The 14,124-nt window shown below is 43.4% G+C and overlaps 2 protein-coding genes across 3 annotated transcripts in view; one reads left to right on the top strand and one right to left on the bottom strand.

The window, feature by feature from the left end:
* Positions 1–1,559, bottom strand: part of LOC149278175 (isoleucine--tRNA ligase, mitochondrial-like) — a 33,023-nt gene extending 31,464 nt beyond the window's left edge. Inside the window, exons 1-2 of the mRNA XM_089502282.1 lie at positions 1,425–1,559; positions 194–316 (exon numbers count right to left, since the gene is read on the bottom strand). The gene's annotated coding sequence lies outside the window, so the exon portion shown is untranslated. The remainder of the gene's footprint in view (positions 1–193; positions 317–1,424) is intronic.
* Positions 1,560–5,760: 4,201 nt separating this feature from the next.
* Positions 5,761–13,317, top strand: LOC149278176 (3'(2'),5'-bisphosphate nucleotidase 1-like). 2 transcript variants are annotated; one of them, XM_089502286.1, is made up of 8 exons: positions 5,761–5,880; positions 6,203–6,307; positions 7,236–7,343; positions 8,071–8,119; positions 9,971–10,062; positions 11,183–11,380; positions 11,883–11,988; positions 13,169–13,317. In XM_089502286.1, exons 1-8 carry the CDS (start codon positions 5,761–5,763, stop codon positions 13,315–13,317), a joined length of 927 nt encoding a protein of 308 aa, XP_089358412.1. The 2 variants fall into 2 exon arrangements, with proteins under 2 accessions (XP_089358412.1, XP_089358415.1); XM_089502289.1 differs by lacking the exon at positions 7,236–7,343.
* Positions 13,318–14,124: the final 807 nt, after the last annotated feature.

The raw sequence follows: 14,124 nt of genomic DNA on the forward strand, positions 1-14,124 counted from the left end.
CCAGCTACAAGTCATTTACAACATTAACCCCGTCTGTGCTGGATTTCTGATCCATTGCATGTTACTTTAATGGACAGAATTTGCTTTCCTTTCAAAAAAATGACATTTCTAAGTAACCCCAAACTTTCGAATGGTAAAGTGTGTGTGTATATATATATATATGCGCTTTTGAACGGTAGTGTATATATGTTACCTTATTGAGGGCATGGCCGACATGAGGGTCCCCATTGGCATACGGAGGTCCATCGTGGAGACCGAATTCCTTTTTAGTCTTTTGCGCTCTCTGCCAGGCATACAGTTGTAAAAACTTACTTTCCTGTATGAGAAGAACATAAAGTGTTTATCCTGGCTGTCTGATGAAGTCTATCACTTTTCTTTTGTATCGTCAACAACAGCTCCATCGTCTGCTTGGGGCACAGAAAAAAGAGAAGCATCTGAATGCGCTTTAAGTTGTGATGTAGGGAATTTTTACTTTACAAAGAGAGTGGTAGATAAACGCAACAGCCTCCCAGCAGAAGTGGTAGAGGTTAATCCAGTGCAGGCGTTTACACATGCATGAGATAGACATACACCTCCTGAATCTAAGACGAGACCAACGACTGATTAAGATTATCGTCTTTACAGCACGAAAAAAAGGCGACTAGACGGGGAGAATGGATCTTATCTGCCACCAAGTTCCTCGTTTCTATGGAAGGAGGCAAAAGGCAGTATGTGATTAATGCCCACCAGCCCAGACCCCGTTTAAACGCACTGCAGAGTCTAGCGTGTTACATTCATGGTTACTTGTATGATAACTGTATGTTTATGTCCTCCTCTCCTTCATGACATACAGTATAAGCGCGTATCGGTGTATTGAGTTATTTCTGTGGTTTGGTGTAATTTATTACGCAGGTAGAAAAATCTGCGTCATTTAGTAGCTTGCGAGCCGGACTCCCGTTGCCTAATGGTCAGTTCTAGCGTCAGACCCTTTAAACCTGTGGACTGCAAGAAGCGCTGCAGACATTGTTGGCGCTATAGAAATAAAATAATAATAATGTACTTAACCAGAGAATAAATTATAATATATAAATTAGAATTATAAATTATATAACACAGCTACCGAGTGGAGACAGAAAACATGTAATTATTCCTTGTTATACTGCAAAGTAAAGCAACGCTGCAGAGAGATGTATTGAAGGTCACATGACTTGGGAAAGATCCTGCCCTGGCTGGGGTACATGTCTCCCAATACTCAGTACCGGGTAAGTGAAATTTATTACCCCCCGAGGTGCCTCTAGTTTATACTTCCAGTGTTTGTTAACTGCAGCTATCACCATCTGGCTGAGGGTTGTGAGAGCTGGAGTTGAGCCACAGCTGGAGATATACCCTACCCCACCCCCGGCAGGTGTAGTTTGTCCCTCAGGGATAAGTTTATGGCCCCTGACCTCCTGCACCCGCAGCTCGGTCTCGGCTGTGTCCTGAGGACTCCTGCGGATAGGGAAGTCGGTGGTTGGCAGCAGCACCGTATCCCGGTACTTCCTCTGACCGGAGCTCTCATTGCTGCTGGCCGCTCCCGAGGCGGCTCTCGCCCTCCATGCAGGTCGGTAAAGGGGCGCCCGGCTGCGAAGCAGGGTCAGCATGATCCACAGTGACAGGCAGGGCTCCGGACGGCAAGCGAAGAGCACAGAGGGACGGGGAGCCGCGAGGGACAAACATCTCGGAAACGCGTTCCATAAACTGCTCTGCTGGCAGCGTGTGCTTCAATCACATACAGAGCACCCTGCAGTCCTGTTTACGCCACGGCTGCCTGCTCTCTGACAACTCCCATCATGCCCAGCTTACTTTAATAATAAAACCTACTCAACACTTACTCTGCTGTGGTTTACATAAAAAAAAAAAAAACATGTTCCCGCGTCTAATACGTGAGCTAAAGCCCTATGTGATATGTCTTCATATGTGAACTCTAATGACTGCTATTAATGTAGATGGATTACACCCCAAAGCTTGAAGAAGAGTGTAAGCTTCTGTGTTGGCACTTGAGGGCTAATGACGTAATGGAGGCTGGAGTGGCAGATCCGGTAAGCGGCGCACGGGGGGGGGGGGAGCTATCGGCCAGCAGCCCACCAGGCATTTGCCCAATGATCCCCCGAATAATGTTATTCTATACTGTATGGTACCGAATGCCGACCTCGCACTGCCCCACATTCATCAACCCTTTATACAAATTAAATATTCAGCAATTTAATATTCATTCATCTTTGAATTAATCTTTGATTAATTGAGACATATTTTTTGGGAGGTTGAATGTAAATGAGAGAGCTTTCCTGACACTCATTGGCTGCATCAAGGAGCCAATCAGTGGTGAGAATTGTCAGACTACAGAGGAGGAGTGGAGCTGCAGCTTCTCCAAAAGGTAATAATTATTATTATTATTATTTATTTCTATTAAAGTAGATTAATGTGCATTATTCTTTGCTGGCCCTACCAGAGACAGTAATTGATCTCTTTAAATCTGCTACATAGAATAAATACGGGTTTGTTTGAAGAGCTGTTAATATTCTTAAATCGATCCCAGGGCAGACTATTAGAAATTGTTTAATTGTAAGATTTGAAAGCATACGCTTACTTTACCAAGAAGGTAGTAGATAAATAGAACAACCTCCCAGCAGAAGTGATAGAGGCTAATACAGTGAGGGGATTTAAACATGCGCAGGATAGACATACGGCTCCTGAATCTAAGACGAGGCCAACAACTGATTAAGGTCTTTGAGTCTTTACAGCGGGAGAAACGAGGGGCAGACTAGATGGGCCGAATGGGACCGATCTGCCGGGAGATTCTCCGTTTCTATGTGAGCTGCTAATCTGGTCTTTCTAGGACCCAGCAGAGACGTTGTGAGACCAGGAAGTGGCTGCAGGGCGCTGAGTACATAAAGCGATGATCGCTGCCGCTCGCCACTTACTGGGAGCCGCTTCTGTCTGCCAGATCCGCCACGCAGGTAAGTCCCCCACCATACACGGCCTAGGAGCTGGCATGGGGGCGATGATGTCATTGGGTGAGGTCACAGATGTGTGCATTTCAAACGTTAATATTTTCTCAAACGTTATTCTTATTTATTGTTTTATATAGCGCCATCATATTCAGCGGCGCTGTACAATGGGATTATGCTCGCGGGCTATCATCACAGGTCACTTAAGGGCAGGTACAGCTGCTATGTAATATAGGTCTCCTTTAGGATCCCGAAATATTTAATTCGGGTCTTTTAAGGCTTACAAAATATTAGTCACACGTTAACAAGTGATGTCATACATACTCACTTCAAATACATTATCATAATCTTGGCGGGGAAAAAGACATTAAAAATAATTACAAGTTATAATCTTTAAAAAAAAAAAAAAAAAAAAATTAAAAATTTTTTAAAAATAATTACACACAAAAAAACATTACAAATTTATAATAAGGAAACAAAAATGTTAAAAATAATTGAAAATGCATTTCTTGTAAAAATGGTATATTTCTGATCTCTGCTGCTAACTTGCAGTCTTGTCTTTAGTGCGAAGGTTAAAACTTCACAGATTGCGCAATCCCTGTTTCTTCCTTTGTGCAGACGGCTGTCTGTTTTTGCAGCAATGTTTGATACGTGTATAACCTGAGTTTTTTTTGTTGTTTTTTTTGCTTGCATTTTAAAAGTTATACATAAAACATTGTATCTACTTTGTCTGTAATCCCAGGGAGCCAGTAATTATTAACCCATTTGACCGTAGGCTGACTTGTAAATAATAGTAGAATAACAGATTCATAAAATTATCCAAAAAGAAAAAAAATTAAGACAGCTCTATCTATAAATATACTTTATTATTTATTATTATTAAGCAGCATACTCAAAAATCATGGGGTAGAGGGCCCCAAGTTATCTACTGAGGGGGTGGTAGATAAGAGGAACATCCTCCCAGCAGAAGTGGTAGAGGCTAATACAGTGAGGGGATTTAACAAGCATTGGATAGGCATATGGCTCCTGAATCTAAGACGAGACCAACGACTGATTAAGGTTTGAGTCTTTACAGCGGGAGAAACGGCGACTAGACGGGGGCCGAATGGGGCTGTGTGATGCAGTCATTGGGTCTCCTAAGTATCTGGGCCATGGATCTGGACTCTGAATTCTAGTTTTCTCTCACACCGGCGTCGCGTTACCCCTTGTTGAAATGAATATAATGGAACAATGCTCGGCTCCTGATAAAGGTGTTGTAACGTAGCCCGTCTTGTGTTACCTGGTGTAATCTAGCAGGTTGGGGTATATCGACTAAACGATTATAATCAATGGAGCGCTAAAACCGTGTCTGTACTACATTCTTTATTTTTTTTAATAATGCATTTAACGTGCCTCGCTCCGAACTAAAAGAAGCTTTACATTAGAAAGAGGCGGCCTGGCACTGTACCTGCTGCTGCTGCTGCAAGAGGCCGGTGTTAAAAAAGACAAAGTCCGCCATGTTTTTTTTTGTTTGTTTTTTTTGTTTTTTATTACTAGTATCCCTTACTAATAGTTTACAGCCACATATGTGTGTAGCACTGTTTTTTCTAGCCCAGACCACTAGATCAATCCACAAAGCTCTTATCGTACCCGATACTTGTGCTAAGCAATGGTATGTCTTGGTCTTAATCACCCATCAGGACCATCTGAATAGTAATAGTTTAAAGTGACTACATATTGAGTCACACAGTCAGGGCCTAGCGGACAGTGCTGAATATGCATTGCCATGCCCTGTTGTCTGTGAAATTTCAGTAAATACAGTGTTATTGGGTTTTTGAGGGGTTAGCGTAACTGGCAGGTGTGTACGTGGTGATATCTGCCGGATTGCCCACTATTAGAACTCCTTTGGAAAAGCTTCCGGGGCCGTTGATCCCTATAAACTGCATAAACCATGACCTGGCCTGACTGCCGATCCCGACAATTCTTGTCATTGTGAGTCAGGGCTTTTCTTGGGTAGGCCAAAGGTAAGGAGAGCCAGCGAGCGGATTATCCGGCAGGTCTTTATCTGCGTGTCGGTGACACGCGTGGCATGGCCCTCATCCAGGTAAACTAGCGAGCGGCGCACGTCGATTTGGTTCTCTTACGAATGACTGATAAACAATCACTACAGTGTTTTATTGTCGTTGCGTTGTGTGAATGAATTCCCTAAACCCCAAGCTGTACCTCGTTCATTCTAATCTGGAGAAAAGAGCCACGTGCACTTTAATTGTTGAGGAAGAAAATATGATGGACTCATAATATGAAGCCAATGGAAAAACCACCTTATGGGCAAATGATTTGTGTATGTTTGTGTCTAGTGCAGACTTTCTGAATTCATTCTTCTGCCACCAGTTGTGTTCTCCATGCTTGGTGGCCATACTGGTGCCAGGACGGTGGCGTGATCCAGCCCAGGACAAATAGTCAATGGTTAAAAGTGAGATCACTGATCTGCCCAACCGGCCAAGCCAGGACAGTGCTTCATAGTGGGGAGAGCATGTATATGATGGGGCCATCAGCATGGGGGTCCACAGAGATGGTTTGGGGGAAAACATTAGCCCTAGCCAAGGGATGAGGCATTAACAGACTGGGGAGGCATTGTCGAGTGATTTTTGGTCCTTTCTCTTGCACCTTCTGCAGATGTCTATGGTCACCATGAGGCTCTTCCCCTCAGACCTAAATGTGGTCCACCCAGTCGGCACTGGTAATTTATTTCTGGTATATAGTGTTTAATAATGTACTTTTCCTTAACCCTATTTATTCTGTTTTAGCGATCAACATGTCTTCGACTCCTAATGTACTGATGAGGCTGGTGGCCACCGCTTACTCAGTGGCCGAGAAATCTGGAGTGATTGTCCGGAATATTATGAGTGGTGGAGATCTGGGTATCGTGGAAAAGGTACACGATTTATAGACACAACTTAAGTCGTTTTTCCACATTCCTGCCAATTGTTTAGAATTATGTATTATTGTTGCTTGCATATCTGTGCCAGTAAGCAGAGTGCCCATGCGCAAATATATCGTCTTCAATCTCATGAAGCAATACTTGCCTTGATTGATACATTTGTTTGAAACTTGGAGAATGTATAGCTCATTTTTTTTTATTATTGCCTGTTGTGTTTCAGTAAGTTGAGCAATAAACTAGGGGAAAAACGTAAAAATAATAATTATTAATAATAATAAAAATAATAATAATTAACTGGGTATCTTATTTCTTTCAGACCGGGGCAAATGACTTACAGACTGCAGCTGACCGGCTCGTGCAACAAAGTATATGCTCGTCCCTGGCAAAAAAGTTTCCCCAAATAACATTAATTGGAGAAGAGGTGAGATCTCCACAGGGGGAACGATTCCCGAGCGTTCTAGAGCAAGATTGACCAAGCATTGGGTAACCCCCTAAACTGCGTGGAACCTCGGATCTAGAGTCAAACCTTGAAAAAACTATTGGTTTTAAACCCTAAAACATCAAAAAATCTCTTAATGCTAAAGTTTTGAAAAAGCCCCAAAGATATTTTAGTCAATAATCTGGTATTCTTGTACCTCATACCTTATACTTGGATGTTTCCTAATGGGCGTATGTACGCTATTGTTCAAATGTTGGGGGGCACTTGGCAATATCCTTCTTTTTGAAAGAAAAGCAAATTTTGTTCATTAAAATAACATAAAATGGATGAGAAATCCAGCGCAGCTGGGGTTAATGTTCTAAATGACTATTGTAGCTGGAAATGGCTGATTTTTAATGGAATCTCTTCATAGGGGTACAGAGGCCCTTTATCACTCCCATCACTCCTGTGTTCCAATGGCCCCTTACTACTCCCATCACTCCTGTGTTCCAATGGCCCTTTATCACTCCCATCACTCCTGTGTTCCAATGGCCCCTTACTACTCCCATCACTCCTGTGTTCCAATGGCCCTTTATCACTCCCATCACTCCTGTGTTCCAATGGCCCTTTATCACTCCCATCACTCCTGTGTTCCAATAGCCCTTTATCACGCCCATCACTCCTGTGCTCCAATGGCCCTTTATCACTCCCATCACTCCTGTGTTCCAATGGCACGTTGTGTTCGCTCATCCAAGTTTAAGAGTAAAAGGCTAATTTAGAAAACCCTTTTGTAATTATGTTACCAGCCAGAAAATGTCTTGTTTTCTATGGAAACGGCTGAGTGACCCCAAACTTTTGAACAGTGTATATCATAATATTTGTGCACCTATTCCCTTTTTTTGGTTACTAAGAAATCTGTAACTTTTCATAGGACCTTCCATATGAAGAAGTAGAGGACGGACTCATTGAATTGGGGCAATCCGAGGACGTTCTAAAATATCCCTGTCCGCCTCAATATACTAACATCAAAGAGGAAGAGGTAAGCTGACTGCACAGAGATGATTTCATTATTCCCCCTGATGGACGATGGCAATGAACGGCAAATAATGTTCTGGCTTTGAAATAATAATAATTAATAATAATTAATTATTAACAATAATAAATATATATGGTATATCAACATAAAGACAATGATCACATACTAAATCTAATCTGAAGCTCTAGCAGCAAGTTAAAGAGTATTAATCCCAGATACAGTATCTTGATGTAGTATCCCGGCATTCAGAGGCAGAGTCCATAAGATAATGTATAAGGTTCCTTCCCCTCAATGACTTCAGGACATATAGATTAGCATATGAGATCACTAATCATCACTGACCTTGCTTCTTTTATGGTTACTCCACGTAATCATTTGATTGTCTAGTATACTTACAGAGCCGTGGATTGTCTATAAGATATTAACCCTCATTAATGCCCCGCAGAGCAATGTAGACCAAGGAAAGCTAAGAAATAACTAACATTAATGGCAACGTTCATACAGAATTTGAATATAAGCCTAGATGACTCTGAAGAATCTGTAGAACGAATATATCCGAGACCTTTTTAGATTATTTAATGGCTTCACCGCCCTAGGTCTAGACCGGTATACACCGTAGTCAGTTTAACCATTTTCAATCTGTCCAACTTTAAGCTTTAATTGTATTAAAAATATATATAAATATATTTTAAAATGCGTATTAAATGAATGATGTGTTTTTGTTCTTCAGCTGGTGGTATGGGTAGACCCCCTGGATGGCACTAAAGAATATACAGAAGGTTGGTTTACAATGCTTTGCGTTTTTAAAGGGTTAAAGTATAGGTGTCGGCCTAAATGCTGATAGTAGGAATAGTGAGGTCACAAGTGCCCCCCCCCCAAAAAAAAGTAATACAAAATAAATAGAGAGGGGGAAAAAAAAAAATGTTGTTTTATTAAAATGAATTTAAAAGAAAACCCAACATAAAATGGACTGGTGCGTTACATTGTGTATCGTGACCTTCATGCAGGGCCGGCCGAAGACTTAACGCCGCCTGGGGCGAAGTTTAAAACGCCGCCCCCCCCCCCGCCGACGCCGGGGGGGGGGGGGGCGGCATTTTAAACTTCGCCGACGGCATAATCTACGACCCCCCCCCCGGTACTTACCTTTAAACAGTCCTGCGGCGAGTCTCCCTGCTCTGCCACGGTGCCGGCTTGTAATGCTGAGCGCCGGAAATTGACGTCACTTCCGGCGCTCTGCATTACAAGCCGGCACCGGGACCGAACAGGGAGACTCGCCGCAGAGGAGAGAGAGAGAGGGGCGCCGAGCGGGTAAGCGAAAACCACTCGGTGCCCCTCTCTCTCTCCTCCGCTTCAAAAAAAAAAAAGCGCTTGGGGCGGCAAAGTGCCGCCCCTTCTAAAGTGCCGCCTGGGGCAATTGCCCCAGTCTGCCCCATTATAGGGCCGGCCCTGCCTTCATGGGCTGCGTGTGCAAATTACATATGTGTATGACGACACCTATTGGACAAATTTACTAAGGGGGGGATTGGGAGCTTTTAGGAAAAATATTCAGTTTAAAGGGACGCTCCAGCACTTTAAAGCAAATGATAGCTGTGTGCTCCCTTCAAATTTTCGTGGCGTCCCTTCTGCAAATGCATGGAGGGAAACTGCAGAACACGCAGGGACGCTGATCCGGCCAGGGGGGGCTTCAGCCAAGTGAGAAGGCAGCATCGGCCCATCTTCTTGCACAATGCATTAAGGTTTTTAAACCCTAAAACATCAAAAAATCTCTTAATGCTAAAGTTTTGAAAAAGCCCCAAAGATATTTTAGTCAATAATCTGGTATTCTTGTACCTCATACCTTATACTTGGATGTTTCCTAATGGGCGTATGTACGCTATTGTTCAAGTGTTGGGGGGCACTTGGCAATATCCTTCTTTTTGAAAGAAAAGCAAATTTTGTCCATTAAAATAACATAAAATGGATGAGAAATCCAGCGCAGCTGGGGTTAATGTTCTAAATGACTATTGTAGCTGGAAATGGCTGATTTTTAATGGAATCTCTTCATAGGCGTACAGAGCCTCTTTATCACTCCCATCACTCCTGTGTTCCAATGGCCCTTTATCACTCCCATCACTCCTGTGTTCCAATGGCCCTTTATCACTCCCATCACTCCTGCGTTCCAATGGCCCTTTATCACTCCCATCACTCCTGCGTTTCAATGGCCCTTTATCACTCCCATCACTCCTGCGTTCCAATGGCCCTTTATCACTCCCATCACTCCTGCGTTCCAATGGCCCTTTATCACTCACATCACTCCTGTGTTCCAATGGTCCTTTATCACTCCCATCACTCCTGCGTTCCAATGGCCCTTTATCACTCCCATCACTCCTGCGTTTCAATGGCCCTTTATCACTCCCATCACTCCTGCGTTTCAATGGCCCTTTATCACTCCCATCACTCCTGTGTTCCAATGGCCCTTTATCACTCCCATCACTCCTGTGTTCCAATGGCACGTTGTGTTCGCTGATCCAAGTTTAAGAGTAAAAGGCTAATTTAGGAAACCCTTTTGTAATTATGTTACAGCCAGAAAATGTCTTGTTTTTTCAGCTGATAAATGCATTAAGCATGGCCTTGTTTCTTCGCTTCTGTAGGGCTCCTGGATCATGTAACCGTCCTGATCGGGATTGCATATGAAGGAAAGGCCATCGCTGGGGTGATAAACCAACCTTATTATAACTACCAGGTAAGCCCTGTTAATAGCCAGGGGTAGAAAAAGTGTCTGTACCAGGAAAGCTGGGGTTGGCGGCAAGGCTCGTGGTGCCTGTGGGGTATTTACTGACATGTCTGCCACTGCTTTGAACTCCTACCCTTATATATGTTTCCAAGGGCACCCTTCTGTGCTTGTCTTTCTCTCGGCCAAGGAGGAGAAAGAAAGTCCGACCAAGCGGCCCAGTAATAAAATGGCCCCGGGCACATTTGTGTGTCGGTCCTGTCTAGAACACGCATGTATCTGTCCTGGCCCCCGGGCCCAGACTGGCCGTTGGCAGATTGGGAGCTACAGCGTGCAGCCAGGTATATTCTTCGCGAGCAGGAAAAAGTAGTGTGTGGCCGCGCATATCCGCACTGACGTCATCAGTGTACCTGGGAACTCTCGGGGAGCAGCGTCGTGGCACGCCACACCCCCTACCCACCTCCCCATTGTAAATACTGTCCACCGATGTCAGTGGGACCCCCTTCCTGCATCCCACAAGGGGGCTGTCGGTACCGGGAGCCAGAAAGTTCCCAGGTATGATCATCCGCCACATTGTTTCCGGTCATTATGGAAATGTTCTTGTACTTCCTCCCCCTGGTGGCCACAAGAGGAATTACAAATAAAATACCAGTACATAAAAATGGGTTCAAGCATTGATCTAATTCCATTAATATTATTATTTTTGATTGTTGTTTTATATAGCGCCATCAAATTCCGTAGCGCTGTACAATGGGTAATACAGGGCAATCTTGCCAGATCTCCCCTGCCACCCTTTGTTGACTATAATTAAAAATGCAGATAATACTTTGGCTATGGTTGGCTTTTTCAATGTTTTCTCCTCTTTTAATGCTACTCCTTGTTCTTTCCTCTCCATTCTCTTCCCTTTCCCCTTTCCTCTGTCTTCCTATAACCGGTAGATGTCAGGAGGCCGTCGCCTGGTAAGTGAAGCAGCGTAAAACGCTTCTTGGATTTTAGGGAGAGCGAAGCCAGCGGAATACGCTTCACTCATTCCTGGAAGCAATGAGGGCATAAATACTTTTTTAAGGATTATTATCTACAACCTGACGTGTCCGTGGGGCAAACGGCTTAATGTTTCGTCGTGTTTCTACAGGCGGGCAACGATGCCGTGTTGGGAAGAACAATTTGGGGCGTCCTGGGCGTCGGAGCGTTTGGGTTTGAGCTGAAGGAAGTGCCTGATGGGACACACATTATAACCACCACTCGCTCTCACAGCAGCAAACAGGTGAACGACTGCATCGCCGCCATTAACCCGGATAAAGTCATCCGCGTCGGAGGAGCTGGAAACAAGGTGAGTGCGAAAGGGCGGCTCAAAAAACTAATAATAATAATAATAATAAAAGAAAAATAATATTAATAATACAAAATATTAATATCCATACTCAAGGTTCTAATTCAGCCGCATCTACTCTGCACAATTTTCCTGATGTGGAGATTTAGACCTTAATCAGTTGTTGCTCTCGTCTTGAATTCAGGGAGCATATCCCTATCCCACGCATGTTTGAATTCCCTCACTGTATTACCCCCTACCACTTCTGCTGGGAGGCTGTTGCATTTATCTACCACCTTCTCAGTTAACCAAAACTTCCTTTTAGTTCATGCAGGGCTGGAGTACTTTTTAATTATTTTTTTTAATTTACAATTTGTATAATTATAAACATTTTTAGAATGGGGAATGTTTTTTCCCCACTGACTTTTTTTTTTTTTTTATATTTAAATCTTAAAATCTTTTTTTTGTATTATATAGTATCATTCATCATTGTGTGTTACATTGTACTAAATAACGTCTGCAGATCATCCAGCTCATCGAAGGCCAGGCGTCCGCGTACGTCTTTGCCAGTCCTGGTTGCAAGAAATGGGACACGTGTGCGCCAGAGGCGATTCTGCATGCGGTGGGAGGTGAGTCCATGTAACCACTGATCAGCTTCTCATGATCTCATTCTATAGCTTTCGTGTCGTTGACCTGCAGCAGCTTAACCATTGCTCTGCCAGCGTAGGATCATGTAACTGATCATGTAAGTTCCCGTGGGAACAGGGCCCTTCATTCCTCTTGTATCTGTATGGCAATAGTTGTATTGTACTTGTCGTCATCTGTAACCTTTTCATCTTTGTACAGCGCTGCGATATCTGTTGGTGCTTTATAATAATATTATGAAAGGGTAGATGCTTCTATCGATAATACCCCGATTTGACGAGACGATTTGGCCAAACACGTCTCACATGGGACATAACTGGAGGGGGGGGGGGCTGTTGCAAAGACCCCTTATATGAATTTTTCAGGGTTTTTTTATTTTTTATTTTTTTGCACGTGTCCCAATGAATTTTTATAAATAAATGTAGATATATTTTTATTTAATATTATAAAAATGTTGCGGAAAAATTAGGATTTGGCTTGTTGATGGTAGGGGTGGGATGGCATTCTGGCCGCCATTACCCCTTGGAGACTTCGCTGGTTCCCCTCTTCAGAACATGAGGAGATCTGTCCCTCCTGCTGGCCATTTTGGGGGAGGAAGGGAGATATTGCAAATCCCCTTTGGACTGGGGGGGGGGGGGGAGTGTGGCTCTTCCACCAAGAGCTTGGCGCCCATCCCCGCTTTACATTCTCATCGGACGTTCTGCGCCTCGGGCTGAAATTAAAATCGCGGGGTTTCCATTGTGCTAAACCTTTAGGGTGTTGGCTGCTTTACTGACAAAACTATTGCACTCAATCCCATGATCCTCAGCCGACCGCTTCCCTTTGTAGTCTCGAGAATCAAGTCAAATTTTTATTATGACTTTAGTAACTTAAATGCCAAAAACAAGCAGAACCAGCAAGCAGCGCTAGAACAAGCCTTGTATGTCAGTATCGCTGAGCTCGGCATTAACGACAAAATATCATATGTCATATTTATATATTTTTTCTTGAGAAAGTACTGTTTGATCTATACATTGTGCAAGCACAATGTACAGATATTGTAATATTTCATCATTTTTTAAATGGGTTTTTACCCTTTTTTGTTTTTTTTATGCCGCGTTCTTGCTTTGCCCGCACATGATGTCATACCGTTCCTTTATGTTCCTTCTGCTCGGTATTTTGTAGGCAAACTCACCGATATCCATGGAAACCCATTTGAGTACCAGAAAGATGTGAAACACATGAATTCAGCCGGAGTCCTTGCAGCCCTCAGGAATTTTAACTACTACGCGTCCCGTGTGCCAGACTCCGTGAAGCAGGCTCTGGTACCTTAATGGAGACCCCCCCCGCCATTTTATTTTTTTTATTTCTAGTATCAGATTAAAAAAGTTTTCAAAAATATTGCTCTGTTTTTCTCTTTTTCTCTCTTTAACGTTCTAGTTTTTGTAAAAGACGTGTTTAGGCCTCTGAGTATCTCGCTCCGTTATCTGAGACCCAATCTACTAAACAAAGACTACTTATCATACTGCCTGTGGGAAACAACAGAATGGCTCAGTCTTAATCACCCAGCTGGAAACTGACTAATGAAAGTCTATGGAGGAAGGGACTTCGTTAGCATTGCCATAAAACATCAGCTCAGTGTGGTGTTTACCAGGGAAAGTCACCCATAATATCACATGACCGACAGCAATGGCGGCCTCCAGGTCTGCGGACAAAGTTTATTGGAACAGAATTAGATAAAACCAGGTTTCTGTCGGTGACATTACTGTATACAGCGCTGGGGGTTATATTACTGTATACAGCGCTGGGGGTTATATTACTGTATACAGCGCTGGGGGGGGGGTTATATTACGGTATACAGCCCTGGGGGGTTATATTACTGTATACAACGCTGGGGGTTATATTACTGTATACAGCACTGGGGGTTATATTACTGTATACAGCACTGGGTGTTATATTACTGTATACAGCGCTGGAGGGTTATATTACTGTATACAGTGTGTGGTGGTGGTGGTGGTGGTGGGGGGGGGGTGTTATTATCATCAAGGAAACCATCCAGTTCCAGCAAAATGTTTTTAATAGGAAATTAAATGATATGATAAAAAATGGTATCTGAAGAAAGCCTGTCTTGTCCTGAAAAA

Source organism: Sceloporus occidentalis, unplaced genomic scaffold, assembly GCF_023333645.1.
Source record: "Sceloporus occidentalis isolate IW3139 unplaced genomic scaffold, rSceOcc1.0.p SCAF_199, whole genome shotgun sequence".
NCBI classification, from domain to species: Eukaryota; Metazoa; Chordata; class Lepidosauria; order Squamata; family Phrynosomatidae; genus Sceloporus; species Sceloporus occidentalis.

Bases quoted from the DNA above. Each gene is read 5' to 3' on its own strand.
- LOC149278176 (XM_089502286.1), top strand. From the start codon at position 5,761: ATGTCTTCGACTCCTAATGTACTGATGAGGCTGGTGGCCACCGCTTAC. The intron at 7,344-8,070 runs GTAAGCTGACTG...TTTGTTCTTCAG, and splicing joins CTAACATCAAAGAGGAAGAG to CTGGTGGTATGGGTAGACCC. The intron at 11,381-11,882 runs GTGAGTGCGAAA...TAACGTCTGCAG, and splicing joins TCGGAGGAGCTGGAAACAAG to ATCATCCAGCTCATCGAAGG.